The sequence below is a fragment of the Lathyrus oleraceus genome, chromosome 7, assembly GCF_024323335.1.
Source record: "Lathyrus oleraceus cultivar Zhongwan6 chromosome 7, CAAS_Psat_ZW6_1.0, whole genome shotgun sequence".
NCBI classification, from domain to species: Eukaryota; Viridiplantae; Streptophyta; class Magnoliopsida; order Fabales; family Fabaceae; genus Lathyrus; species Lathyrus oleraceus.
Genome location: NC_066585.1, coordinates 545,024,883 through 545,052,216, shown reverse-complemented (window position 1 = coordinate 545,052,216; position 27,334 = coordinate 545,024,883). Strand labels below are relative to the sequence as shown.

General features: G+C 33.5%; 5 protein-coding genes across 5 annotated transcripts; 1 reads left to right on the top strand and 4 right to left on the bottom strand.

Moving 5' to 3' along the window:
- Nucleotides 1–654: 654 nt before the first annotated feature.
- Nucleotides 655–3,232, bottom strand: LOC127105409 (palmitoyl-monogalactosyldiacylglycerol delta-7 desaturase, chloroplastic). The gene is made up of 5 exons (XM_051042594.1): nucleotides 2,417–3,232; nucleotides 1,933–2,073; nucleotides 1,579–1,719; nucleotides 1,360–1,466; nucleotides 655–1,123 (listed from the first exon to the last, which is right to left on the bottom strand). Exons 1-5 carry the CDS (start codon nucleotides 2,987–2,989, stop codon nucleotides 907–909), a joined length of 1,179 nt encoding a protein of 392 aa, XP_050898551.1. The 5' UTR covers nucleotides 2,990–3,232; the 3' UTR covers nucleotides 655–906.
- Nucleotides 3,233–7,840: 4,608 nt separating this feature from the next.
- On the top strand, nucleotides 7,841–9,941 carry LOC127105408 (protein POST-ILLUMINATION CHLOROPHYLL FLUORESCENCE INCREASE, chloroplastic). The gene is made up of 8 exons (XM_051042593.1): nucleotides 7,841–8,053; nucleotides 8,160–8,283; nucleotides 8,577–8,661; nucleotides 8,739–8,817; nucleotides 8,907–9,020; nucleotides 9,149–9,261; nucleotides 9,497–9,607; nucleotides 9,705–9,941. The coding sequence occupies exons 1-8, from the start codon at nucleotides 7,957–7,959 to the stop codon at nucleotides 9,828–9,830; spliced, it is 849 nt and encodes a 282-aa protein (XP_050898550.1). The 5' UTR covers nucleotides 7,841–7,956; the 3' UTR covers nucleotides 9,831–9,941.
- Nucleotides 9,942–10,269: 328 nt separating this feature from the next.
- Nucleotides 10,270–13,391, bottom strand: LOC127105407 (probable zinc metallopeptidase EGY3, chloroplastic). The gene is made up of 6 exons (XM_051042591.1): nucleotides 12,753–13,391; nucleotides 12,478–12,675; nucleotides 12,169–12,393; nucleotides 11,721–11,959; nucleotides 11,005–11,159; nucleotides 10,270–10,710 (listed from the first exon to the last, which is right to left on the bottom strand). Exons 1-6 carry the CDS (start codon nucleotides 13,281–13,283, stop codon nucleotides 10,361–10,363), a joined length of 1,698 nt encoding a protein of 565 aa, XP_050898548.1. The 5' UTR covers nucleotides 13,284–13,391; the 3' UTR covers nucleotides 10,270–10,360.
- Nucleotides 13,392–14,487: 1,096 nt separating this feature from the next.
- Nucleotides 14,488–15,054, bottom strand: LOC127104921 (secreted RxLR effector protein 161-like). Its single transcript, XM_051042060.1, has one exon. The coding sequence runs from the start codon at nucleotides 15,052–15,054 to the stop codon at nucleotides 14,488–14,490; it is 567 nt and encodes a 188-aa protein (XP_050898017.1).
- Nucleotides 15,055–24,445: 9,391 nt separating this feature from the next.
- On the bottom strand, nucleotides 24,446–26,669 carry LOC127105406 (phosphatidylcholine:diacylglycerol cholinephosphotransferase 1). Its single transcript, XM_051042590.1, has 3 exons — nucleotides 26,073–26,669; nucleotides 25,744–25,881; nucleotides 24,446–24,953 (listed from the first exon to the last, which is right to left on the bottom strand). The coding sequence occupies exons 1-3, from the start codon at nucleotides 26,433–26,435 to the stop codon at nucleotides 24,642–24,644; spliced, it is 813 nt and encodes a 270-aa protein (XP_050898547.1). The 5' UTR covers nucleotides 26,436–26,669; the 3' UTR covers nucleotides 24,446–24,641.
- Nucleotides 26,670–27,334: the final 665 nt, after the last annotated feature.

Below are 27,334 nucleotides of genomic sequence, written 5' to 3'. Positions count from 1 at the left end.
TAATTGTTTCTTATGTGCTTTTATTGCTTGCAATTTCTCTTTTGCACTTTCCCTTGAATTAAATAAAATGATGATTTCCATTTCCTAAAAGTCTATTTGGCAATATGTTTGCATATCTAAATTATCACAATGCATTTTTATCCACATTTTTTATTTTCACAAAAGGAGATAAATATACTCTCAAGGGGAGTAGAGTATATTCTCTATTTAATTGAGAGACGGTTTAATTACTCCAAACATATATCTATTATTTCTTTTCCCACCTCCCTGAGAGATGTATTGTTATCATCAAAACGAGGAAAAATATGAAACTATATTGTACAGGTTATTGATCAACGAAACTCTCTTGAATATGCTTTTGATGATGACAATTAATCTTATGCATTAAAGCCTTTAATATGTCATGAATGCTCTATCCATGCATTAAAATTCGTTTAATGAAAGTTTTTTATCCAAGGTCAAGGTTTGGGTCAAGCTGAGCATAATCCAACTATATACTTCATTTGTTTTATATTATAAATAAATTTTAATTTTGTAAATTTATTAAATAACTAATATATTTGATTTATAAATAAACGAGATTCATTATTTAATGAATGTAAAAAGATAAATTTTGTTTATAATATGAATCAGAAAGAATAGTAAATAGAAGAATAAAATAAAAACAGAAAAGATGAAGAAGATGGTGTTAAAAAGAAATACAAATTCTTCTACACTATCTTTTGGTATTATAGTCCCATATACATAGTCAAATCCAACCCATAATTCCAAAACAAATGAAATAAAAGTTCAAAAAAATAGCCTAAAAATAGCCTTCAAAAACCTCTCAAAAGTATTTTATCTTTCATTTTTATTATTATACTCTTTCTTTTCACACCTTAAATTTTATAAAAAAAAAAGTGTTTTTCATGTGGCTACCACATCATTATTGTTCAATGCCATTCTCTGCTTTTGACTCTCACTTGGTACTTTAACCTCTGTTGCTAAACCAATAGCTTGAAGAAATTTCACCAAGTACCAAGTCATGTCTATTTCCCACCACTCTAAACCATGTCTAGCTGAGTACTCAAATGCATGGTGGTTATTGTGCCAACCTTCACCAAATGCAAGCAAAGCCACCCACCTAAGAATTTTAGATAACAATAAAGAGAATAAGATTTCACTTATATGCCTTGACAAAATCAATTTTTTTTAATAGGTGGATCAATCGTAATCAATAAATTATTAAAAATATTCATATAAAAGATGATCGATGATTGGTTGCTACTATACAACCTTAAAAGTCGTCGCATCAAAAGTAATCTCTTAACAATAACTTGTGAACCAATCAATTATTAAACAAAGAAAAAGTTAACATACCAATTATTTCTAGATAGGTCCCTTGTATTCCAAGACTGACTCCCCCAAACATGGCAAGCCGAGTTTACAAACCAAGTAATGTGGTAAACCCAAACACTTCTCACACCCTACACGCATTTAAATTTGAATTCAATTCTATTAAGAACTAAATCACGAGTTTAATTTCTGAAATTGAAAGATATTGTCAACTTAATCTATGAAATTAACAAATTTTCATACCATCCCCCAAACAAGGAAAGGAAATCCACCAATTGCATATAGAAGAGCTCCCAAAGCAAGTGGATGCACAATGTAAGTGTTTCTTATAAATCTATAAAAAGATTGTTTCTCTAAATCACCAACATTGGTTGGTTCTCCGCACTGCACACATACATATCACACAATCATTTCACAAGTAAATTCAGTACATATTTAAATTGACGTCGAGTTCAACACAACGATAATGTGTCACCATAATTTTAACAAAATAATAGTATTATTTAATTTTGTCAAACTCGCTGTCAATTCAATCATGCACAAAACTATTGTATGTATCTTTAGATATATATATAGAGAGAGAGGGAACTTTCATACTCTTTCTACAATAGAATTGGTATCAAATAGCCAACTCATATGACTAAACCAAAATCCTTCAATTGGGCTATGAGGGTCTTTATCAGAATCACAAAATTGGTGGTGATACCTATGAGTACTCACCCAATCAATTGGATTTCCCTGCACACAAAAACCATAAAAGAGATCTTAAGATCACAATATAAATTGTATCTTATACTAACTACGAACTCTAGTTTCTTCACATTCACGCATCCAGAGATTAATGATCGTTCAATCAAGATCAAATAGTCTAACAAAATGTAGAGGACTAACATATGTCACTAACGCATGAATGCGGGAAACTCACGAATGGAGGCAATTCTAATTAATTCTAACCAACTTGCACCTAATCCTAACCAACTTTAACAACACTTAATAATCTCCAACCAATTCTAACAAGAAACACAAAATTAAATGCAAAAAAACACCAAAAAATGAAAACTTTCAAGAAGAAAAATTCAACCTGAAGAGCAAGAACTCCACAATAAGCACAGAAATATTCAAGCCATTTAGGAAGCTTAAAGCTTTTATGAGAAAGATTCCTATGAAAAGAGAGAGTGATACCAAAAAGTCCAGTAACAACATAAAGTGAAACAGCAACCCAAAAAGCTGGCCAATTGAAATTGAATGGAGCAAATAAGCAAAGCAAATGCATTCCCAAAACAATACCAAAAGTTCCAATATCCAATGAACTCCATTTCCTTCCAAAAAACACATTTTTTTCTCTCTTCACTTCAACATCAGATAGGAAAATCTTTCTATGTTTCAATGGTGATTCCTCTGGCTCCAAAGAAGCAACTTCTCCAATTGCAGCATTGGATTTAGCTACAATTTGTGGATTAAAATTAAAGGGGTTGTTTCTCAAGTGAAAATTTCTTGACTTGGAGTTAAAGTTACAAACTTTAATAGCTTTTGAATTTTTTGAGAATGACCCGAGATTCACTATAGACCTATTGAGTTGTGGAATTGAAGAATGAAAGGTTGTGAAGTGATTATGGAGAATAGGGTTTTTGGGCTGAGAAGTTATCAAAGCCATGCAGAGAAAAAAGAAGGAATTTTTTATGTACTTTTGATTATGGCAAAGCCTTTTGTGAAAGAGTTTGAATGTTTTTTGAGGTTTTATGTTAATGTTTGTGTTGTGTTGGAATTGATTGTGATGTGGAATTAGCCAAGTAATTTAAACGGTGGTACATGTTTGGGAAAATGGGAATTTGAAAAATATTGTGGGCTGAATGAAGGGATAAGGTGGTGTTTGGCTTTGTGAAGGGCATTGATCTTTGAAGAATGAGATTCACATGATTCATAAAAATTGGTTTGGATATTTTCTATGTTGGGATAACAATTGACTTTCTCATTATGAGGAATTAAGAATTATAATTTTAATATGTATTTTTTAATCAATTAAATGTCATTATTAAGAATTATGAATTATAAGTTTTAATATTTGCAAATATACTATTTTATGTGCCTTATAGAAAGTAAAAATAGAAATTTAGTCCTTACAAATATACTCTCTCCATTTTATAATAAAAAAATTGTATCACAATATAATTCATTTTAAATTATCAATAGATAATTAAAATTATTTTTTCTATTATATTCTTAAAAGTTTATTTATTATTATCTCTTTTTTCAATTATCTAAATTTATCTTCTTTATTTTATTAATGAAGAACGATTTTGTAAAAGCATTCATAATTTCTCATTTTCATATAACAATAATTACTTTTCGTAATACATTTGAAAAGTCCAAAACGACTTATAATAAAAAATGTAGTATTATATATTATGTTTTAGCTTTGGCACATGGTGTTTTTGTTAAAAGTATTTTTGATAATTCAAGTGTTGTAATCGGTTAACATGAGGTGTAATCGGTTACAGGAAGGTCAAAGTCACTTATGAGCTGAAGAAATAGAGAAAATATCGCAGTTGTAATCGATTAACGTCTGCACGTAACCGATTACCATTGAAAGTGATTTAATTTTTGTAGTTGTTGTAATCGGTTACAGGTTTAGTGTAACCGATTACGGGCACAGATTTTTCAATTTTTTGTTATTTGACTTATGTTTTTAAGCCTCAATCACTTTGTAATACCGGTAGAAATGCGTTGGAGAACTCAATGCCAATGAAGTATGTCATTAGGATAAGGTCGTTCATCTCAAGTTCTTTCATAAGTTCACTCTTAAACTTAAAAATTCACTTTCAGTTGCCGTCTGTTATCAACAAGTCGTCTACATATAAAAAAAGGATAATCACTCTTTCACTTATATTTGTCTTAACATACACTCCATGCTCGGATACACATTTCTTGAAGTCAACCCTCCTTTAGGAAACCATCAATTCTTTTGTTCCAAGTTATTGGAGTTTGCTTCAAACCATACAACACTTTCTTTAACTTGTAGAACTTCAGCTCTTGGTTTCTCACAACAAAATCCGCGGGTTATTCCACATACATCTCTTATTCTAGCGGCCTATTCAAAAACACATATTTGATGTCCATTTTGTAGATAGATTAATAACTAGCCTTATGGTTTAAATCCTAGCAACTGATGCGGATACCTCTTCAAATTCTATGTTTTCTCTTTGTGAGAATCTCTTTGCAACTAATCGAGCCTTATGCTTGATTATTTCACCCTTGGGATTTGCCTCACTTTGAACACCTATCTCACACCAATTGGCTTCTTTTCGTCTGATAAATCAACCAGCTCCCAAGTATTGTTCTTCTTAATAGATTGCAACTCCTCATTCATAGCACAAGTCCATTTTGGATCACTTAAAATATCTTCCGTTTTAACTGGTTCAAATTCGGCAACAAGTGAAAAATGGACAAAATCACCACCATCATTAACTTTGTTGTATTGGAACAACTCACAATCTTGGAGTCTTTGAGGCAACCTTTTTTTCCTTGTTGATATTCTCACATTTTCTTCAATTTGGGCTTCGATAATAGGCGTTTTTGCACTTCCTGTTTCTGCATAATCTGAATTTTCAAAGTTGTAACTAGTTACAACTTTTACGTAACCGGTTACAGGCTAGTGTAGCTCATTGATTTCATCAACAATGACGTATTGGCTTATCACAATCCTCCTTTTTGCTGCATCAAACAACTTGTAATCATCGGTAGAGTGGTACCCTACAAGTATCATCTTTTCTCCCTTATTATCCACTTTCTTTCTAAGCTACCCCAAAACTTGTAACCACCGGTTTTACCTTCTCAAGCTTATTTGTTGGACACATATTCAACATATAGAAAATTATGGATACCGTTATTCCCCAAAACTCTCGAAAAGTTCTTCCCCTTTAACATGCTTCTTACTATGTTCATGATCGATCGAATCCTTCTTTCAGCAACACCGTTTTGATGCGGTGTATAAGGTGGTACAATCCATTCTTGATCTCAAAACCTCTCAAAATCTTTTGAGACATATTCGTCTCCACCATCCGGTTTGATCACTTTGAGTCTGTGACCCTTTTGCCTCTCAAGTATGGACTTGAACTTCTTAAGCAATTCAATTACCTCATCCTTTCTCTTGATTAGGTATACATATAGCTCTCTACTATGATCATCGATGAATGTGAAAAAATATCTATTGCCACCAATGATCTACTTGCATCGATCCACACACATCTGAATACACCATCTAAAGGTGATTCTTGGTTCTACAACTTGCATCCTTGCTAAACTTACCCTTATGTTGCTTCGTTTGCACACATTCTTCATAAATTCCAGCTGGTATGTTGATCAATGGCAACCTCGTTACCATTCCGTTCTTTTGCAAGTCTTTGAGATCTCGGAAATTGAGATGCCCAAGATGATAATGCCATATCCACTCTTCTCGATTTGCCGATGTTGCAAGACATATAAGCTCTATAACCTTCAGCTCAAACTTGAAGGTTATATTGGCAGCCATATGAGCTTTAAGGACTAAAACATTATTTGCATCCATAACAAGCAGCACCTTGTTTTCCATGTGAATCTTATAACCCTTCTCAATCAATTGTAAAATACTTAAAAGGTTATATTTGATTCCTGGAATGTATAATACATATTTGATCAAGGAATGTCCATCATCCATTCTCATGATCAAAATATCACTGATCCCATTTGTCGCTAGAGTGGTGTCATCTGCGAACTTCACTCTGTTCTTCATGGCACGACTAATTTTAACAAACCAATCCTTCTTCCCTGTCATATTAGTAGAGAATTCTGAGTCCAAATACCATTCTTCAATGCACTAGACTCTTTCTCTCACAATCATCATGACATTCTCTTTTGCATGTAACAGGTTAATTTTTTCATGTAACCGGTTACAACCTGTTTTTGCAGCATTCCCAAAATTACTGCTACTGTTGTCCCATAGCCTGCTACTATTGTATTCTTCTTCAGTGATCATGATCAAGAGTTTATTCTCTTCATCAAACTCTTGTCTTACAACATTGGCTTCATCTCCTTGAGGTTCCTTCTTGTTTGCATTGCACTCTCTTGCAAAATGATCAAACATTTGACACTTAAAGCACTACTCTATGTTTTTGTCAAACATCTTATTTTCACCTCTAAAGTTACCTTAACCACCATTTTTGTTGCAGCTGCTCTCACCGATTTGATAGTCAAATTCTTGGAATTTTGAGACTTTTTTCCACCAAAATTTTGAAAATTCTCTTTACCCTTCATGGGTCATTTTCCTTTCGATCTCTTGTCCTTCTTGCTGAAATGAGCTTCCAAAGCGATCTTCGTCTTTGCAAGCTGATTTCAGCACTTTAATTAGAGAAAAAAAATATTTTTAACAGTTTTGTTTTATCAAATTTTATTTATATACGAATTTATCTTTGTAATATTATTAAATATTTATTTGTTGATTAAAATTAGATATTATATATTAAGTGATGATTTAAAAGTTGTGATGTGAACTATTTATTTGAGATAAAAATAGAAGGAATAATTTGCACAGTAAATTGATAAATAGTCTTATGTTTATTATATAAAATCTAATAAATAATATTTATTTGTTTCTTTTAATCAATAACTATAATTAAAATGAAAGTATAATTTGTCTATTTTACAACAAAATAATAATCAATTGCTATAGTACACTATAAAAGATATTAAAGTAATTAAATGGTGATACAATTTTCTCCATACCACTTAATATGAGGTCATGATATTATGTTGTCCATAAGTTGCGCCTAAATTCCTGCTGTTTTTAGAGTTCAATATTACAAATTTTTATATTTGTTGTTGAACTACATTATATATGATTAAAAATAAGTAACAATTTAAAAGATAATTGATGTTATTATACCCGTGTATTCATTTTCCCCCTTTTTATTTGTCCAATTTTTTTACTTTTTATTTCAATTATTCATCTTTTCTTTTAATGGATGAAAATAATTGAAATTTTAAGTTAAATCATTAAGAAAACAAATACATATTAAGTTAGTAAAAACATATATTATTCATCTTTTGTATTTTCAAATTTTATTTTTATACAAATTATAAATAGTAAAAAAGAATTCTAACTCATATTTATAAATGTAAAATTTAATATTGACATTCAGTAACTTTATATAAATTATTTTAAAAAATAAATTCAAAATGGTTTTAATTTAAATATTTATTATTAAAGATTGTTTATATCAAATTGAATTGCAACCTAAATTCAATGCTTTGAAATGGTGTTACACTCTATGAAAAAACTGGTATCTCATAGTGGAATCATTTTGTAAAAGAATTTAATAGTAGTCATACATTTATTTTCTTAAATATTTATTTAATCTATGGTCATGGGGTGATATTTTTTCTGTTCTAACCATTTGCCACTTGTCCCTCAAAAAAATATCCTTTTGTCTGTTTTCTAATATACTATTTATTTAATCTATGGTCATCATATATTTACCAAAAAAATATCTATGAGTTGTTAGATTGAGCCACCATTATTTCTCTATTCTCTTAACTCCTTTTCATATTCTAATCCAATATTAAGGAATCACCAAAAAAGTGTGATTCATGGCTGCAACTAATGCTTCAATTTTTGCTGCTTCAACAAAACCTTGCTTCTCTCTCACAACTTCTCTTCCTACTCATACCATAACAAACACGTTTGGTTAGTTATTTTTAGCAATTATTTATGGACAGTTTTTTAAAGTATTTAATTTTAATAATAAAGTGCAAGGTTTTTCATGTGTAAGACTTCATAATTTCTGATGCAGGTAGTAATTTTCTGAATGTTTCATTGCCAAGATGTTACCTTATGAAGACAAGACATGTGAAAGTTAGGCATGTAATAAAGGCTGCTGCTTCTGTTGCAACAAGTCCTACCGAAGAAACTCAAGAGTATGAATTCCCACTTAATACTAATGTATGCATATACTTAAATTTGAAGGTGTCTCTGGTGCCTGAAACCTAATCGTATCCGACGTATGTCTGGTGTCTAATATCGACACTTAAATTTGAATGTTACATGCGATTATTCTAATTTTTCAAACTATTATTGGTATTAACGTGTCAGTATCATGTCTAATGTTACATTCGGTTATTCTAATTTTTCAAACTATTATTGGTATTAACCTGTCAGTATCATGTCTGGTGTTAGTGCGTCTGTGCTTCAATGCGATTGATGTTTACAGGTACAAGCTTCCTTCATGGGCTATGTTTGAATTTGGGAAGGCTGCAGTTTATTGGAAAACCATGAGTGGTGTCCATCCTACTTCAGTAAGTACTAAAACTATTAAGTTAAGTTATTTTGAGTTACTCAATCAACTTTTCTAAATATTTATAAATTATTGCAGGGTGAAAATCTTAAACTTTTCTATAATCCAGCTGCAGCAAAACTTGCTCCTAGTGAAGAATTTGGAATTGCTTTTAATGGTAATTTGTTGATGTTACTTTTTTGCATGGAAAATATTTTGATTCATTTTATTTTTCTTCATTTGAGTTTTGGTGTTTCATATGTTTAGGAGGTTTTAATCAACCAATTATGTGTGGTGGTGAACCAAGAGCTATGCTAAGAAAGGATAGAGGCAAAGCTGATTCTCCTATATATTCCATTCAAATATGTGTTCCTAAACATGGTAATATGCTACTTTTTGTTTCTAAATGCGCGGGATTCTGTCAAATTCGTCGTCAATCAAAATATACAATTATTCCGTTAACAACATTATTTAGTGTCATATTCTGAACATTTCTTTTCTTGGTGTAGCATTGAACTTGATCTTCTCATTTACAAATGGAGAAGACTGGGATGGTCCATATAGATTGCAGTTTCGAGTTCCTAAAGATTTACAGAACAAGCCAATTGAGTTCTTTAATGAGGTACAATTTTTATAAAATATCATAAAAAGTTATAGTTATATGTATGTTTAATGTCATTAGATAAACTCGAATAAAATTTTCTAAACATTTCTTGACCAGTCGTCTGATCTCCATCAAACTACTGATATCCAGTAACTTTTTCGTTTCGTGACTGAGGGAATACGTGTCCCTCTTGAATATATATAAAAAGGGAACATTTTAGAGCAACTGTTGATGTGCATTATTCTTATGGTAGGGTTTGGCAGAAGAACTAGGTAAAGAAGGAGCATGTGAAAAAGCAATATTTCCAGACACAACTACAGTTATATCTAAATGTGCTATGGTTGGTAATTTGTCAAAAGAAGGGGTGAGCGTTACTCTTTTTTTCATTAGAAGTTATTACTAGTCAGAATTCGAAATGTCGAATCGAGTTTTCTAAACGATGAGTGAAAACATCTATGCAGGGTGATCGCTGTGATCTGAATCTTGTTATGGGGTGCATCGATCCTACCTCGCCAATGTACGATCCACTAGCCAATGTAGATGATGGATCATGTCCAATTGAAGTGGATTCTGACTCTGAGGAATAACAAGCATTACAAAAACTCACTTGCATCATGCATATTGTTGTAAAGTATATTGTATAATATAAAATGTAAATTGCACACTTAGCAGTTAGTAAAAATGTGTTTCAAAACCAATGATCCGAAATATCACCATCAAGAAAGGAAAAAACTAGGCAAGCCAATACAATCTAAGATATCTAACCAAACCTCTAAAGCAATAGGACAATCAATAAATAGGTGTTGATGGGATTCTTGGGGACCGAAACCCGCTTCCCTAACTCGTCTCTGGTTTGAAGCCTTTTAAAAAGAAGACGCCTAGATGAAACATTAGCTCTCCAAATGCAATTTAAAGCTGGTTTCGAAGAATCCGACATCGCATCAATGAAAAAACTAATTTGCAAAAGTACGGCGAACCGGTACCTAGAAATTATGTGATTATGGTTGGATGTCATTGAGGTTATAGTACAAGGAACACAATTCTATCTAGTTATAAAAAGTGTAAAAATATATACATATAGTTACATACATCTACAAATATACAACACATTTACATTTCATCCCCTAAAAAATGGATCACTTAGAAATGAATTGGAGAAAGTTCCTCCAATATTAGGGAAAAGGGTGAGAAAACAGATTAGACCAAGAACAATGCCCCAAGTATATCTACTTTCCCCCAGTGGTGTGATCTCATCTTTTGCAGGAATTTCTTCTCCTCCCCTAAAGAAAGTTGCAAACAATCCCCATGCCAAGCATAAAACACTTCCACTTAGGCCACCAATACCAAGCAATAATGATGTACCAAAAGATAACAATGTGGCAGTGCTTCTTCCGAACATGGCTTGCGCGATTCGCCCTCCTTCGAGTCTTCCACATGGCAACAAGTTCAAAGAAGTCACCACCATCCCTGCACAAGTATCAAATTGTTCGCGGATATTATATCGACAACTATGTTTTCCAACTAGTAAATAGAATATAGAACAAAATTTACCTATTGTAACTACAATCAGTTCATTTAAACTGTCGTCGGCTCACAATGTGATTTTTACAAATCAGAAAGAAATTTCAACTGTTCAACTTAATAAACTGGATGTATCAAGATTTACTAATTTATATCTTAGGTTACAAAACATTTAGATTTGCATATTGTGTCATTCTTATTAAAAAAGAAAAGACGAGACAGAAACAGCAAAATACGCACCTAAAAGTCCGGCAAAAGCAAGTGGATCAACAGGAACTCCAACACCTTCGACAGCATAGGGCAACACATTTCCTAGGTCGTCCGTGTATGGCCCGATAACTAACTGAATAAAAGAAAGCAAAGGGTTGTTATAGAAAAATTGAGGCCTTATGTACCTGAAAATAAAATGGTAGAAGGTTATAATCAACAGAAATGCTACCGCATATTACTTATATAGTCGATATGAGGAAACAATGTTCATTAGGCAAGCTAGCCATTTTATATTTTGACTGCAATGCATGGAAGTCATATGGCCAATACTATACTGCAAAAATAGGATCGACCCGCTTCATACATAGCCATGTATTTCGTGAACAAGAAGCTGCTTGGATTTACTTATTTGAGTTTATGAGACTGTTTGAGAGAGCTTAGAAAAACATCTTATGACATGTCTATAAGTTGTTTTCAACTTGTTTCTATAAACTATTCAGCATAGTTTATGAAAACAACTTATAATATTGTGGTCTATAAGCACTTAGTAAGTTGTTTATCCAAACAATGCATATGCATCATCGCTTGAGGCGAGCTATTTCCTTATCAAAAGATTATGGTTTTGGTAAACAAAATTCATTTACAAACTTATCAAGTTTAGTTTCATTTTCGATTCTTTTTCACTATAGAAGTACTAATTAAGAAGCAGAAGTTCTTTAGAAAAAGATACAAGACACACAACTCACAATGCATTATCTCCACCGTTAAAGCTTCCATCAGCTACAAAGGCAGCAACAGCAAGCACCAATGAAGTCAAATATGCACTAGCGGTACGCGCAACAGGAATATCAAAAAGAGCTTTCTTGTTTGGGAGAAGAGATTCATAGTTATTCATCACTCCTAAGCAACCTGTCCAATTTGACGGCACCAAGAACGAAGGACTGAGTTTAACACCATAACGAGCTGCAGTTACTCTGGCGGCTATCTGCACAATGAAAAGAATACAACCACAGGACAATTTAAACCTCAAAGACGAAGATACCGACACATGTAGATACATTCAACTTCAACCATTTTTCAAATTATTATAATATCAGTGTGATGTATGTGTGTGTCTGTGTCCATGCCTGTGTAACAGTTTCATAATCTGAGATAAAACTTTCGGGTTTGGTAGAAAACTTGAAAAGAACTTACCTCAGAAACTCCTAGAATAAACAAGAAACCACCAAATAGAGGCACAACATTAGCAAGATAATCATCAAATGTAGCATCAGGTTTAAGGAAGAAACCACTCATCAAAGCAACTGTTCCAAAAGTAGTTACTGCTAATGCAATTGAACTTAGATAGCCAAAGGGATTGCTCAAATTAGTTAACTCAAATTGGAGATCCATTTCTGCTTTTGGTTGAACCATACAAACCTGAATGTATAAATCCCACAATTAACCAAAGCCTTAATTGTAATAAAGTGAGCAAGATCTCTTCGAATTCATAGCAAATTATACCTGTTTGGTAATGTCATCTTTTTGTTCTTCCATAAACCATAAAACAACTTCTCTACCTGCTGCATCAGAGAGTTTCTTCTCTAACTTGGGAATCACTTCATCAATCGGTCTCCTTAAATTCCCAATGAAAATCCCTCCGTCGCCAAATCTTCGAACATCCGTGGCAAAAAATGTGTCAAAACCAAAACAACTCTTCAACTGCACAAACAAACAAACACCTTCAGTGCCATTCAAATTCAACAACAACAAAGAGTACAGATTAGCATGAACTTCACCTTATTGAGATCAAGAGCTTTGAAAGTTTCCTCAACTTTTTCTAGCCTTTCTTTTTCCATAACCAAATTACGACGAACCAAGCTGTTAAAAACACCAACAATTGGATTATTCTTAGTTCTTTCATCATCAAGCTCCTTTAACTTTCTGTCAGTTCTCTTCTTCTCCAGCTTGATTGCTGCTTCAATTGATGGATTTCCCATAAAGTTCTTAAACTCTTGATCCGTTTTCCAATCCATTTCCTGTTGTTCTTTCTCATCCTCGTTTGTTTCTCTTCCAACATCATCGTTGTTATTATTATCGCTGTTGTTGTCTATGTTGTCTTGTTTGTTAGGAGCAACTGATACGGGTGATGAATTGGTTTCGTTTTCGTCTTTAAGGGATGAGAATGATTTGAATTTGAAGGAAGTGGTTTTGAGTTTTTTGGAGTGTGAAGAAAGAAAAGAAGAGAGATGAAGTGGTGAAAGGATTGGTTTGAAGTTGGTGGTGTTGAAGGGAGAGGGGGTGTAAGAAAATGGAGAAAGTGTTGCCATTTTTGGAATGATGATGAATTGAATTGAATTGAAGGAAGTATTTGTGGAGTGTGCATGGTTGAAGTCAAGAAGGTTGGAGAAGTTTAAGGAAGCTTCAAGTACATCAAAACTTGTCTTTTTCTTAGCTTCTCTTCTATAATAGTTTGATTTTTAAGTTGAAGTTGATGTTCACTTAAAACTCCAATATAGTAATATAATAGTGATAGTTTTGAATCATGGCAAGGTATAATTAAAACTATCATTCAAAATATTAATCTTGAATTATGAGAAATAATAATCAATGGTCTAATTATTCCTACTCATTATATTAATAGTGGAGTAATAGATAAATATGATTTTCTTCGGAAGAAAAGAGAAAGTTTGAACATGATTTTAAAACTAAGAATTTTTTATTTTTTTGAGTGTAAAGGAAGAAAATAAGATATTGTTTTGGAGTTTATGATGTTAAAGGGAGAGTAACTATAAGAAAATGGTGAAAGTGTTGTCATTTTCGGAATGATAATGAATTCAATTGAAGAAGTATTTGTGGAGTGAGCATGGTTTAAGTCAAGAAGGTTGGGAAAGTTTAAGGAAGGTTCATGTTCCTCAAATGTTATCTTTTGCTTGCTTCTCTTCTATGTACTTTTAGATTTTGAGGTTGAATTTGATGTTCACTACATATATTATCAAAACAAAACAAAAAAACAAAACAAAAAAATGATTAAAGAGTGAATAAAAATATTTGTAAGTATCAAAATCAAATAAAAATTTTAAAGATACTAGAATAAAAAAATAATATACTTTGTTAGTGAGAATGCACTTTGGTGGGGAAGGAACGAGAAAGTGAGAGAGTTAATGGAATTGTGTTATTGAATTATGAAATTGAATTACACTAATGTGTATATATAAAAGTAAGTTATTTGCGCTTAAAGTAACTTACATGTTAAGTAACTAATTAATTACCTAATAACTTGGGTTATATATCACAATATAACTCATTATAATTCAAATTCTCAAACACAAGCTAATCATAATCGATCTGAACTATTTCTAATTTCTTTCTCAAAGTCAGGAGTATGTCGATCTTCAATCCTTTGGTGAAAATATCGGTCAATTGTGCTTCACTCGAGCAATATCTCCCTTCATGTTCACCTTGATTTACTTCATCCCTTAGGAAGTGAAATCTAGCTTCAATGTGCTTACTTCTTCCATGCATAATTGTATTCTATGCAAGATTGATGACTGACTTGTTATCGATCAGCGGCGCCAAAGAATTCTTCACTTTGACCCTCATCTCATCCAGCACAGATCTGATCCAGATTTCTTTACAAGAAGCATAGAATCCTGTTATATATTCAGCCTCACACAATGATAATGCGACCACAAGTTTCTTTCTCGAGCACCATGAGGTTAGGGCACCAAATACTTGAAAATAATAATCATTTGTGCTTCTTCGATCTTCCTTATCTTCACACCAATCAGTATATGAATACCAATTAATCACAACTTCTTTGCTTTCATAATCTCGTGGAAACAAAATTCCACAATTTATTGATCCTTCTAGGTATCTCGGGATTCTTCTTGCAACCTTCATGTGTAACACCTTTGGTACATCCATGTATCTACTTACTAATCCGATTGAGAAACGTATATCAGGTATGCTATTGCACAGATACCTCAGGGATCCTACAATTAGTTTGAACAAAGTGGCATCGACTTTTTCCTCCTCTCCATGTTTCTCTAATTTCAGATTAGGTTTGACAGGTGATAATACAGGATTCAAATCATCCATCCTGAATCTCTTGAGTATTTACTTTACATACTTCCTTTCATGCAACATCATACCTTGTTTGGTAATTTAAAATTCCATGCCTAAGAAATACGACAAGTTTCCTCGATCTGACATTTCAAATTCTCTCTTCATCATCTCCTTGAACTTCGACGAGTTCTCCATGCTATTTCCACTTACTAGAAAGTTATCGACATATAAGCAGATGATGTTTATATCTTGTGACATGACCTATACATAGACATCATACTCAGACCTACATTTGATGAACCCCAATTCGACTAAGTATGAGTCGATCTTCTTGTTCCATGCCTTAGGTGCCTGTTTGAGACCATAAAGGTATTTGTGCAACTTGTACAGTTTCCTCGCTTCCTCCTGTATCACAAATTCAGGAGGTTGTCTGACATACATAACTTCATCTAGAATACCACTAAAAATTGATGATTTCATATCTAAGTAATATATCGATTAGACTTGCTTGCATGCCAAGGCAACCACCAGTATGAAAGTCTCCATACTGATGCATATACATCAGATTAGTCGAGTCCCGCTCTCTGAAGAAATCCTCGAGCTAGTACTCTTGCCTTTTGTCTTACAATCGACCCATCAGGATTGTGCTTCATCTTGAACACTCATTTTACTTTGATAACTTTTTTATGTGTTGGCAATTCAACTAGATCCCATGTATTGTTTCTTTCAATCGCTTGTAAATCTTCGAACATAGTTTCCTTCCAGAGTTTCTTCTTTAAGGCCTCATAATAGTTGATTGATTTAGCACCTGCAAGTTAAGCAAAATGAATCGATTCTCCATCTGGCCTGACTTCATCATCACCAACCACTCACATTCTTGAAGCCTTGCTGAGAGAACTTTGGTTCTTTGAGGTCTTTGGCTTCTGCTAGCCACACCCTCTCTATTGTCTGCTTCAACTTCGACTATGACTGGAATGTCAATAACTGAATTTTTTTGTACCCACTACTTTCTTCATCAATGTCATATCTCATTAATGGCTTGTTAATTGCATCACCTAAATTCCAATTTCAATCAGAGTTCTCATCAATCACAATGTATCGACTCAGTACGGTCTTATCATTCATTGGATTGAATAACTTGTATGCTTCAGTCTTATGATATCCTACTAGTTCACTTTTATCATTAAGTTTTCTTCTCCTTACTTCGGGAACATGTTTATAACAAATAGATACAAACACCTTCGGATGACTCACTGATGGTCGTTTTCCACTCCATATTTCTTCAGGAACCTTGTTCTTCAATTTCTTGGTAGGGCACTTGTTCAGAATATAAACAGTTGTGGTGACTTCTTCACCATATAAGGATTCCGACATATTCTTTTTCTTCGGCATGCATCTCCTCATATCCAATACGGTTCGGTTTCTTCTTTATGCTATTCCATTATGTTGAGGCATGTAAGGAGAAGTTACCTCGTGATCAATTCCATGGTGTTCATAGAACTCTTCAAATATCTTGGATGTGTATTCTCCACCTCTATTTATTCACAGAACCTTGATCTTATTCTCACTCTAGTTTTTGACAAGCATTTTGAATCTCTTAAAGATTTAAAATAGTTTGTCTTTGCGCCTTATCACATAGATCCAAAGCTTTTGAAAATACTCATAAAAAAATTAAGACAAAATACTTATTTCCATCAACGACATGATCCTCAAATGGGCCACATACATATAAATGTACTACTTCTAGTATGCAGGAGGATCTCATTTGAATAGTCGTAACGAAAGACTTTATGGATTAATTCCCTGATAAGCAACCTTCACCAAGTTTGTCGGATATCATAAGACTTGGTATAATAGTTACCATATCTTGGTTAATCAGTTGATTGAGTGACCTAAAGTTCAAATGGACAATCCTCAAATGCCATAACCAACTATTCTTGTGGTCGGTCACTGTTTTTAGGCATTGTACCTTAGTCGAATTGATCATGGTCTTAAATGTTCTATTCTTCGACATATGACATTTTAAGACCAGATTATTCTGAGTGGCTAATAGTTCCAAAGTTCCATATTTCATAACTACTAAGATACCTTCTTCCATCAGGTGTCTAACACTTAGCAGATTGCACTTTACTACAGGTACATAGAGTACATCTTTGATCATAGATTTTTGCTTCGTTTCTCCTTTGAATAACTATGTTGTCAATACCTTCTACTTGGAATGAGCTATTATCTGCAAGTTTGACCTTGCACTTCTTCGACTCGTCGAAATCTACTAACCACACTTTTCTACCAGTCATGTGATTTGAGCACCATGTGTCGAGGAACCAGATCTTGGAGTCGACATGCTCATCTGCAACTGCATCCATAACCACCATATCTTCAGAATCATCTAAGTCTTGACGTGTAAGATTTACTCATTCATCCTTACCTTTTTGTTGCTCCCTTGTCTTTATTGTACCAACAATTCTTGGCAAAAATACCCCACTTTTCACAGTTATAGCAATGCACACCGTTTTCCTCTTCTTTGTCTTTATCATATGAGATTCCTTTTCCTTTTTTGAAAGATTCAAAAGCCCTGTCACTGACCTTATGCTTTTGTGATTTTACCCAAGATTTCTTTCTCCAAGTCTTATCTCATTTTCCTTTGAATTTGTTGCAACTACCATGTTTCTTCCATGTCTGCGCCTGCAGTGCTTGTATCGAATCTTGAACCCCTTTCCTCTCGAAAATCTATAACTCACGTGCTTCCAACAAACCAACCAAATCTTCCAGTTTTAGGGTTTCAAGATTGTTGTATCCGTGAATATCTACAATAACATGATCAAAGTGAGAGGTCAATATATTCATTACTTTCTCAACTATCATCTTATCAGTTAGGGTTTCACCGTAGCCTTTCATGAGATGGACAAGATTCAACCCCTTCGAGACATAGCCTTCAATCTTTTCATCTTCTCTTATCTGCAGTAATTCATACTGCCCTCGCTGCCTTTAACTTGTTACATTTAACCTTCTCACCACCTTCATAATACTTGATGAGAATATCACATGCCTCTCTTGCCGATTCAACATGAGAAAACACAAGCATCAATGTGCAGTTCTTGAATTTATGATCAAGAAATCGAATCAGAAGCTCTAGATACCACCTTGTTAGTGCTACTGCACTTGGGTGAGGAAGGAAGAAGAGAGTGAGTGAAAGAAATTGTATTATTTAATTATGAAACTGGATTACACTAACGTGTTTACATACAAGTAAGTTACGTGCACTTCAATTTGCTTACATGCTAAGTAACTAGCTAACTATCTAATAACTTGGGCTATACATCATAACATGGTCCACGTGATTTAATTTTTTGTGATAAAATAGTATTCAATGTAGAATTTAATAATTTTTTTGGTGTAAGAGTTAGTTAGTGTGTAACTAACTAATTAGTTGGTGTAACTAACTAACTGCTTGTTAGTTAGAAACTTATATTGTATAAATGCATTAACACATATGAATAGTAACACAATCACATTTTTACAATTCAAGTCTTCTCATTACATTGGATCATGTCCATCCACTTAAAAATTAAGGGGATTTCTTATCCCCTGCTATGGGATAGAAAAATATCTTATGAGAAACAAAAAATGCTCCTCAGATTTTGGAGATGCATCTCCGGACGTATCTCTCTCTTAAGTCAAAACGTTACAACTGATCCGGAGATGCATCTCTAAAATATTTCAAAATACACCTCATACATCCCTCTCTGAAAGACCCATTTTTAACATTTATTGATACGGAGATGCATCTTCGTTTAGGGTTTATGGAGATGTATCTCGATAACTAGTCAAAATAGTGCAAACTAAGTTAGTTTTATGGTTACTCAAATGAAAATGACAATATATAAATGTTAAGACCCATGTTATTTGATGAGCATAAACTATACAACCGGTATGCAAAAAATGACATATATAAATCCTGGGTCAAAATAAGTCATCATGACATACACAATAAAGTCGAAATATACAATAAAGTTGAAATAAGTACAAAAAAACGAACATAAATTCAAATTACAAATACTATCAACTATTATGTATGCCGGACTAGATCTCCTTGGGTTCCTCGGCCTCCTCTTCCCCCGTCTGTAACACCCTGGTTTTTATTCGTCATTTATTTAGTTTTTAATTTATTTATTTGAGTTATGACATGTTTGGCCGGTGTCGGCATTTGTGGTGTTTTATGTTAATTTAATTAGTTTTATGGTAATTAGTTAATTAAATCATTAGAAATTGGTAAAATATGAGGAATTGGACCAACTTTGTGATTTTAGAAAGTTAGGGGATTAGTGTAGAGAAACTTGTGTTGAGTTAGGCAAAAATTGCAATTAGGAGAATTAATTTGAATAATGTATATTCTAAACGTTAGAGAAATTAGGTTAGAGGACATTTTTTGTCAGTACGTGAAAACAAGGAGCTTAGAGAAACAATAGTGGAGAGTTAGGGCTTGGAAGGAGAAACATTTGGAGCTTGCTTTTGCTATTTTGCTGGAGTTACAAGGTAAATGTGGGAGATTGTTCAATTAAGGGTGCCTAAAACATGAAAGGATTGAGAGGTTTCCCTTAACCTCCATTAGGGTTTTCCTTTTTCTATTTGATTGACGATAATCTGATAGATGATGTGTTCAAATTCTGTTTTGAGGTTTTGAATTGCTATGATATTGTGTTGCTGATTTTATGATGTTTTATGTTCATGAGGAAATTGATTCAATGATGAAATTGGTTAAAATTGGGTGTATTAGGGTATGGACATGATTGAATAACCCATGACGAAGTTGATAGATTTGTGTTGATTAGTGATTACTTGATGTGTTTGTCCTATTAGAATATGATTTTGATGTGTTTTAAATGTTACAATTGGAACTGATTTGAGGAGTTAGAGATAACAAATGAAGAATGTGAGAAATACCATGAAAAACAAGAATTTGTATTGAAGCAATCTATTGGTTATAGTAAACAATCTATTGGTTCCTTTTCACTTAAACGTGATGAGAAACTAAAATTTGTATTGAACCAATCTATTGGTTATAGTAAACAATCTATTGGTCTTGCTTAAAATATAGAAAAATGGCTGACATCAATCGATTGGTGTCCTTAGTGCAATTGATCGGTCATTTCAAAAATTGAAAAAAAAAAATAAAGTCAGTGAGTTTGGGACAACTTATTGGTCCCCCGTGTCAATCGATTTGTCCTTTGTGTCAATTGATTTTTTTCGATGGTTGTTTTGACCATAACTTGAGCTACGTGACTCCAATGGAGACGCGGTTTAAAGTGTTGGAGAGCTAACACGCAGAATTATCTTATGGTAGTGCATTATGAGGTAATTTCTATATAGATGTATGATCATTGTGTGAATAATTATTATGTATCGTGTGTATAGTTATGTGATAATTGTAAACACTTTTGGTGAATGATGAGGTGAGTGGTTAAGAGTGAGAACTACTCGTATTATGTTGAGTGCACGATGAATTACAGCCAGAGTGGGGTTGTATTCATTGTTGTGTTGTTGGAATGTATGGATAACCTTGTGAATTATTCTGTTTACTCAAAGGTGAATTGATTTTAGAATGAATTGACCTTTTTGAATAATGTGTGGATGTATGAATAATTGTGTGAATTATTATACATGTTGTCGATGATTGATTATGGTCAGAGTGGGGTTGTAATCTTTGATATGTGATTGTTTTTGTGTGATTGCTTACAGTCATAGTGGGGTTGTATTCATCATTTTATTGTTGTGTGATCATGTATAGTCAGAGAAGGTGTGTATTGCATTGTTTAAGGTCATACATCCTATGTCATTATTGTTGTGAAAGATCCATGTTCACTAGTTCAAAGTGGGGACTAATGGATTCTCCCAAGCTCAAAGTGGGGGCTTCGAGCTCGTAGTTGATTGAAGCTCGAGGTTCGCAGTTGATTGGAGCCTGGGGTTCGCATTTGATTGGAACATGGTTTGTATGAAGAACTGATTATTGAGTCAGTACCACATGAATATAGAGTTGAGTTGTGAGTCTGGTTCAGAGTGGGGACTGAGACGAACAAGAGTTGAGTCAGTTTTTGCATTGCATTACATGATGACGAGATGTTTATATAATGATGTATACTTCTGTATGATTGTGCATTTTGTGATTGACTGTGATGCGGGTGAGATGTGAATACATGGTGTTGATGTGTATTTCAGATATGTGAATGATTTTGTAGTATGTGAATATATCCTTATTGTTTATGCACTGTTTATTCTTTGAATGTATTCTCACCCTCTGTTTATGTTGTTGCATCTTTGCTCCTCTGGAGTATAGATAATCAGGTAGCTGAGTTGGAGCTTGATATTTGAGCATGGTGTTATGCCTATTTAGTTACTTTTCGTTCGAATCTATAGTGGAGTCGCTCTGATATGTAACACGAGGGGAACATGTTGTTTTTTATTTGTTTATGTTGCGTATCTTTCTTTCGATTTTAATTCATGTTGAACTACTTTTCAAACTAATATCATTGTTAAAGCTTTTATGTCAAGTGTTTTTGTAATTTTGTTGCTTATCAAAAGGTTTAACTTTTTAAATTATGTGGTTCGAAATAGTTTTTTATTGTACGAGTAGCGTCGTGCTTGTTGATTAATTTTGATATATTTGTTTTTAATTTCTTATTTGTCGAGTCAGAAGTAGGATGTTACACCATCCTCCAACGTTGTCTCTGGTATATATGTGTCTCTCGTGCCTTTGTCATAATGGCATCTAAGACCTACCTCACCTTAGAACCATAAGGAAAGATACCAATGTTAATACCTGATTGCACAATCTCCATAATATGGTGACATCAAGGCAACATATCATGAGCTTGATCTAACATAACATGCTCATCCTCTAGTATCTCTGACGAGATGGCCTCGGTGCATCTTCAGGACCAACTTGCACCATATATGGATGTGACGCCCTGAAGAACCACATGATGTACACGTCTATGTAGCTCATTCGCTCTCAACTATGGTACTTTGTGTCTCCTTCGTTACCATATGACTAAGATAATCATCAAACATGTCATTCATATCTCTACGTGTCATAGCGGGAGGAACAGAGACAATATGGTGTATGTGAATAGTTTGGGTGTAGCCAAACTGTCGCATGACACGCTCAGGCAGAAAAGAAAATGTTAAGCGTGAACCGCAAGCCAACCATCATGAGTATAAGACTATGTCGTCAAATGGCCGCGTCTCACGGTGATTAACATAGGTGTTAAAGTGCATATCATCTGCAACCAAGAGATCAAGATACATTTGAAATAGCTTTGTCGCCAGGTTCCCTTTGAGCGGGGCAAATGCAGAAGCACGTGACATATCCTCAGTATAGGTCAGTACAAATGACTAGTCGGAGATGCGTGGGAAGTGTTGGAGGATCCAAGCCTGAAAAGTGTTGGAACACATGAATCATTAGTAAGGGAGTTGTAAGCTAAAATGTAATGAAATGACACACAAACACTAAAAGACCAATAAATATTATCGTCAAAAATGCGATGTTGTCGATCACCTTCTTCGTCTTCCACCTACAATCATCAGATAACTTAGAGTACAAATATACCAAACAAGCGGTCCCCCAGTTGTACTCATGTATCTGCTCAAAGTCCTCGAAGTATTATAGATGTAAGACATTCACATAAGTGGCACTCTTGTCCAAAAAAATGACAGTGCCAAATATAACAAGTGAAGGAGAGTAAGGGTTCTGGGGCGTTATGTACAAGCAACGTCCACGAAGATGCATCTCCGTAATGTTTACGAAGATGCATCTCCGTAATTTTTTCAAATTAAGTCAGATTTCTATTGACTTAGGGTGTGTCTGGAGACACATCTCTAGATTCTGGAGGCACTTTTATATTTTCACGTGGTGCCCTAGTAATACATAGAGTGTATTAATAAATTCCCAAAATTAAAAACATAAAAAAAATGTGATGGTAACATCAAGCATGGAGATTAGGTCAAGTTGAATCAGGTTCGTCCAAGTAAAGTAATCCCAAACAAGTGATGGTAAAGTAATCCCACATCGAGCGAACTAATCTCAAACAAGTGATTGTAAAGTAATCCCACATCGAGCGACCTGCATCATATAGAAAACAATATTTTGACAGACCCTTATTACTAGAGCGGTTAGAAAGGATTTTGATAGACTCTTATTACTAACTCGTTAGAATAATTTTTTTCAAACCGAACTACTACCTCTATCCCACACTGAGTGACCTATTTAGAATAAAAATAATCTCAAAATAAATGACCCATTTCAATTTAGAATGCAAATTAATTCGTTTTTTCCAATTCCACCCTTTAATCAACTTTCAACACTCTTAGTACTTGATAATTGATACTTTGATAAAAACATCATTATTTCTCTTTTAGTACATTTTTCTTATCCGTGTGAAATGGTCAATTGGATCACTTATTGTTGGACAGAGCGAATATTTCTTAAAAATTCGAACCGTTATACTTTTGTTGAATTTTTTTAATAACAAATTTTTAACTTGATTTTAGCATTTTTCATTTTATGTTTTGGTCCGATTTGATTTATTTATCATTCGATTCGATTCTATAATTGTTTGTGCAACACATGTTCGTTTATTTAGTATCATCATTGCCTTAAAATTTTTAGTGGATATACAGTAACAATATCTCTTGGATCCCAAATATTTAATATATAAGTACAATATGTCCTTTCCAAACTCCCCGACACTTCAACATGTAAATCAATAATAAAAAAAGTGAAGAGTAAAATGAACCTGGGAAATGAATTGAAATTATACATTTCTCTTTCCGTGGGATTAGTTATGGGATTAGTTATGAAAGTTGATTGAAGTGTCCATAATTTCAATCAGACGTGAGATTACTTTATTATGGAACCCTTGCCGACTCAAAACAAAATCCATTGAGTCTTATAAAAAAAATTATATGTGTTTTGGTAAATAAGAACATTAAAACTAAATTTCATTTCGGACCAAGTGGCTAAAGAAAAGCACAAAGTGATACCGATCAAAAGTCATTGATCCAAATGTCAAAATTAAAAGTTGTACTACTATTTATACCTCATTAAAAAGTAATTAAAGAGCTTAGAAGATACTAGCTAGGAGTAGATAGTAAACCAAGTTAAAAAGTCTTAATCTTCCCACTAAAAGACATCTAACAAGCCCATCAACATCATTGTTGTCAAATCGTAGAAAAAGGATAGTAGACCGATCAACATGTTGAAAAGTCAAGAGCAAATTTTAAATAGCAAAATATTATATGGATGCAAATGTCAAATTTCTTAAAATCAACCAATAAGATTTTTTTAGGTTTGAAACCAAATTTTAAGGTTTGTGAATCTAGTAACTAAACTCAATGAAATCATAAATCTCATAACAAAATGAGAGAGTAAGCAAATCCTAATCATACACTAGTGAAAGAAATCAATTATTGAAATTACACATTAATTATTCAACAGCAAAACCAACCACTATTACAATAACATCACTCTCTAACCCTTCTTTCTTTTGTTATTTGCTTTACAATTACAATTCAAACTCTTCCTCTTTTCACTACAAATTTCACACATTGAGTACTTGCCTATTTCATACACCATTGCCATTGCCACTATGTTTAGCTATTTTCTTCTTGCTATCTTCAACATACTTACCAGCAAAAGAATCAAATAAATAGCCAGCACCTAATCCAACAGCCAAATCAATAGTGTAATGGCCTCTTGTACCAAGCAACCTCACAGCTTGTAAAACATTCAACAAATCAAATGTCCATGCCATCTCCCACCTCTTCATCCTCCTCATGTCTAAGGAAGCTATCATCGAACCCGCCACATGGCCCGAAAAAAACAAGAAGAACGATACGTTTCCGACAGGAAAGTCCACACCAGAACCCAGAAAATCCTATGCACCATCAAAACAAAAACTTTATTAACAACTGTATCAACAAAACAAAATAACAATTAATCACCAATTTAGTCTTGCCATTCTAAGCTTCATACAATTAATTAATGTATGTTTACAAAAAAAACAGAAGCTTCAAATTGTAGCTTCATATCATATGTGTGTCCAAGACAATGCAAACGCGGAAACAAACAGAGGATTAGTATGTTAGGTTCTGCGCTTACTTGGACAAAAAACTTAAAGTTAAAAACCACATTTGAGGTAAAAGTTCTAAACCTCATCTTCAATTTAGCATCAATCCTAAAAACAAAAAAGTATATCTCTTACATTTTAAACTTCTAGAAATAGATTCACTTCTACACTAATCATGCACTTAGTGTCGGTTTGATTCTGCGAAGAAGAAAATTTATTGAGTGAATTGAAGGGAAGGTGTTTTATGTTTCGGATATATTCAGGTGAGTTAATCATTAAATTTTAGACTCAAAAGTTAGAACTTTAGAGGAATCAAACATGTCAAAATCAATTCTAAACCTTCAGAATCACTTTTAGCTCCTCCAAAAATGGAATCAAACATACAATTAGTTGTTTTGGGTTGGTCAATGTCTTGGACACTTATGCTTCACCATTTTTTATCATAATTGGATTTCATTGTCTAGAATGACTTCTATTTCTGACTAAAGTGAATCCAAACATACAGTTTGTTCTTTTGAATCGGTAAATTTAACTTTCAACATTGTTCTTATGACTAATGCAAAACAATGAAACTATGTCAATGAAATGAATGAATCACCTGAGGCAATGGTAGCTGGGTGGAATACCCCAAAATCCCACGACATGTAAACATGAAAAGTGCTGAAATTGTTGCTCTGGGACGTCCTTCAATCAACCAAGTCCATAAGATATAACTCGTTTGCATTGCCACAAACACCTTCAATGCAAAAACAAACATCAAATTTTAACTCAAACAAAACCAATAGAAACAAAAAAAATCAAATTTTGACAAAAACCCATTTTCATTCCTAACAAACAAAATCCATTCCCCAATTACCCACACAAAAAAACACAGAGTGACAAAAGGCATGTTGTCGTTCAGATCTAGAGATTGAGTAAACGACAAACCGTATTGAGTGCGGCAAGAACATTGTTGAGCTCAGGCGAAGACTCGAGAACGCGATGAAGAGAGCGCGTGGCGATGAAACCCAAATCAAACGGTGGAGACGAAGAAGGAACCATAAGGAGCGTGTACTCCACGGCCATGAAGAACAAAAGACCACAAGCAAACAAACAAGGCATCCAATGATGAGTCGCCACGTGCACAACATCAGATAATGTCCATTTCAGAAACGAAGCTTGAGAAAAGAGAGAGGAATTCTTCGGCATTGAATCCGTCGCGTTAACGCCGTTAGAATGAACGGTTTGGCTGCTGTGTCTACGTTTAACGGCGGAGACGTCACCGGAGTAAGAGGTGGCGCCGCCGTTCATGGTAGTTAGAGAATGATGAAAGTGGGGATGACATTATGGAGTGGTTGGGAATTGGATTTATATGGATCGGAAAATTTGAGGTTGTAATTGACGGAGTTTCCGAAGTTATTACTGTATGATGTTCATGTTGAACTGTGCGTTTTTATTTTTTGGGAAAAGGAAATTTTTATTAAAAAAATAATCTTTTGGTGGATAAAATACAAAAATGGAAAAATTGTGATTGGTGAAGATGTGTGGGTGATTTAATGACATTTTGAGTTTTGTGGTCGGTGATGTGCCTTACTTATAAGCATTCGGAGGTTAGGTAGTGAAGAATTGATGGATAGGAGAGATAAGTGTGTTTTAAGAATATTTTTTAGGCTCTTTAAATATCTAAAAATAAGATTTAAGTAACTTATATATTAGAAATGAAAGTATTTAATCTTTGAAATAAATAACATATAAATTTGAATCTGAATAATATAATAAAATCTATACATAAAAGTATTTAATCGTTAAAATAAATAATATAAATTTGTTTCAGATTAATATAACAAATTGGTAAACGAACGACAAATTACGTCGTTATTCCTTTTTGGAATGTAAAATTAATCATCTTAAAAAATATTCATAGACGTATGAAATACAACATTGTTATTTATAAGTCTCTTTAAAAGATGAATCGCTTATAGTGATAGGAAATCAAAAGTATCATATGCATGAGATATGAAAGTAGGTTGATTGTCGGAACATGTTTTCTCATGTTTGACCACTTTACTTGAAGTAGTTCTGAGAGATGCTTGTCCCACAATAAAATCTTCAATCCCCAGTCCCACCAATGTGGAAACTCCAGTAAGTCCACACAAGTATGTTTCCCTTCAACTCACTTATACACAGAATATTTGTTGGTCTAAGTGTCA

Bases quoted from the DNA above. Each gene is read 5' to 3' on its own strand.
- LOC127105409 (XM_051042594.1), bottom strand. From the start codon at position 2,989: ATGGCTTTGATAACTTCTCAGCCCAAAAACCCTATTCTCCATAATCAC. The intron at 1,720-1,932 runs GTATGAAAGTTC...GTATGTGTGCAG, and splicing joins CCAATTCTATTGTAGAAAGA to TGCGGAGAACCAACCAATGT. The intron at 1,124-1,359 runs GTATGTTAACTT...TAAAATTCTTAG, and splicing joins GACCTATCTAGAAATAATTG to GTGGGTGGCTTTGCTTGCAT.
- LOC127105408 (XM_051042593.1), top strand. From the start codon at position 7,957: ATGGCTGCAACTAATGCTTCAATTTTTGCTGCTTCAACAAAACCTTGC. The intron at 8,662-8,738 runs GTAAGTACTAAA...AAATTATTGCAG, and splicing joins GTGGTGTCCATCCTACTTCA to GGTGAAAATCTTAAACTTTT. The intron at 9,608-9,704 runs GTGAGCGTTACT...ACATCTATGCAG, and splicing joins GTAATTTGTCAAAAGAAGGG to GGTGATCGCTGTGATCTGAA.
- LOC127105407 (XM_051042591.1), bottom strand. From the start codon at position 13,283: ATGGCAACACTTTCTCCATTTTCTTACACCCCCTCTCCCTTCAACACC. The intron at 12,676-12,752 runs GTGAAGTTCATG...TTGTTTGTGCAG, and splicing joins AAGCTCTTGATCTCAATAAG to TTGAAGAGTTGTTTTGGTTT. The intron at 11,160-11,720 runs GTGAGTTGTGTG...TTTTATTTTCAG, and splicing joins AACGGTGGAGATAATGCATT to GTACATAAGGCCTCAATTTT.
- LOC127104921 (XM_051042060.1), bottom strand. From the start codon at position 15,054: ATGGATGATTTGAATCCTGTATTATCACCTGTCAAACCTAATCTGAAA.
- LOC127105406 (XM_051042590.1), bottom strand. From the start codon at position 26,435: ATGAACGGCGGCGCCACCTCTTACTCCGGTGACGTCTCCGCCGTTAAA. The intron at 25,882-26,072 runs GTTTGTCGTTTA...TTTGCATTGAAG, and splicing joins TTCTTGCCGCACTCAATACG to GTGTTTGTGGCAATGCAAAC. The intron at 24,954-25,743 runs GTGATTCATTCA...GATGGTGCATAG, and splicing joins CCCAGCTACCATTGCCTCAG to GATTTTCTGGGTTCTGGTGT.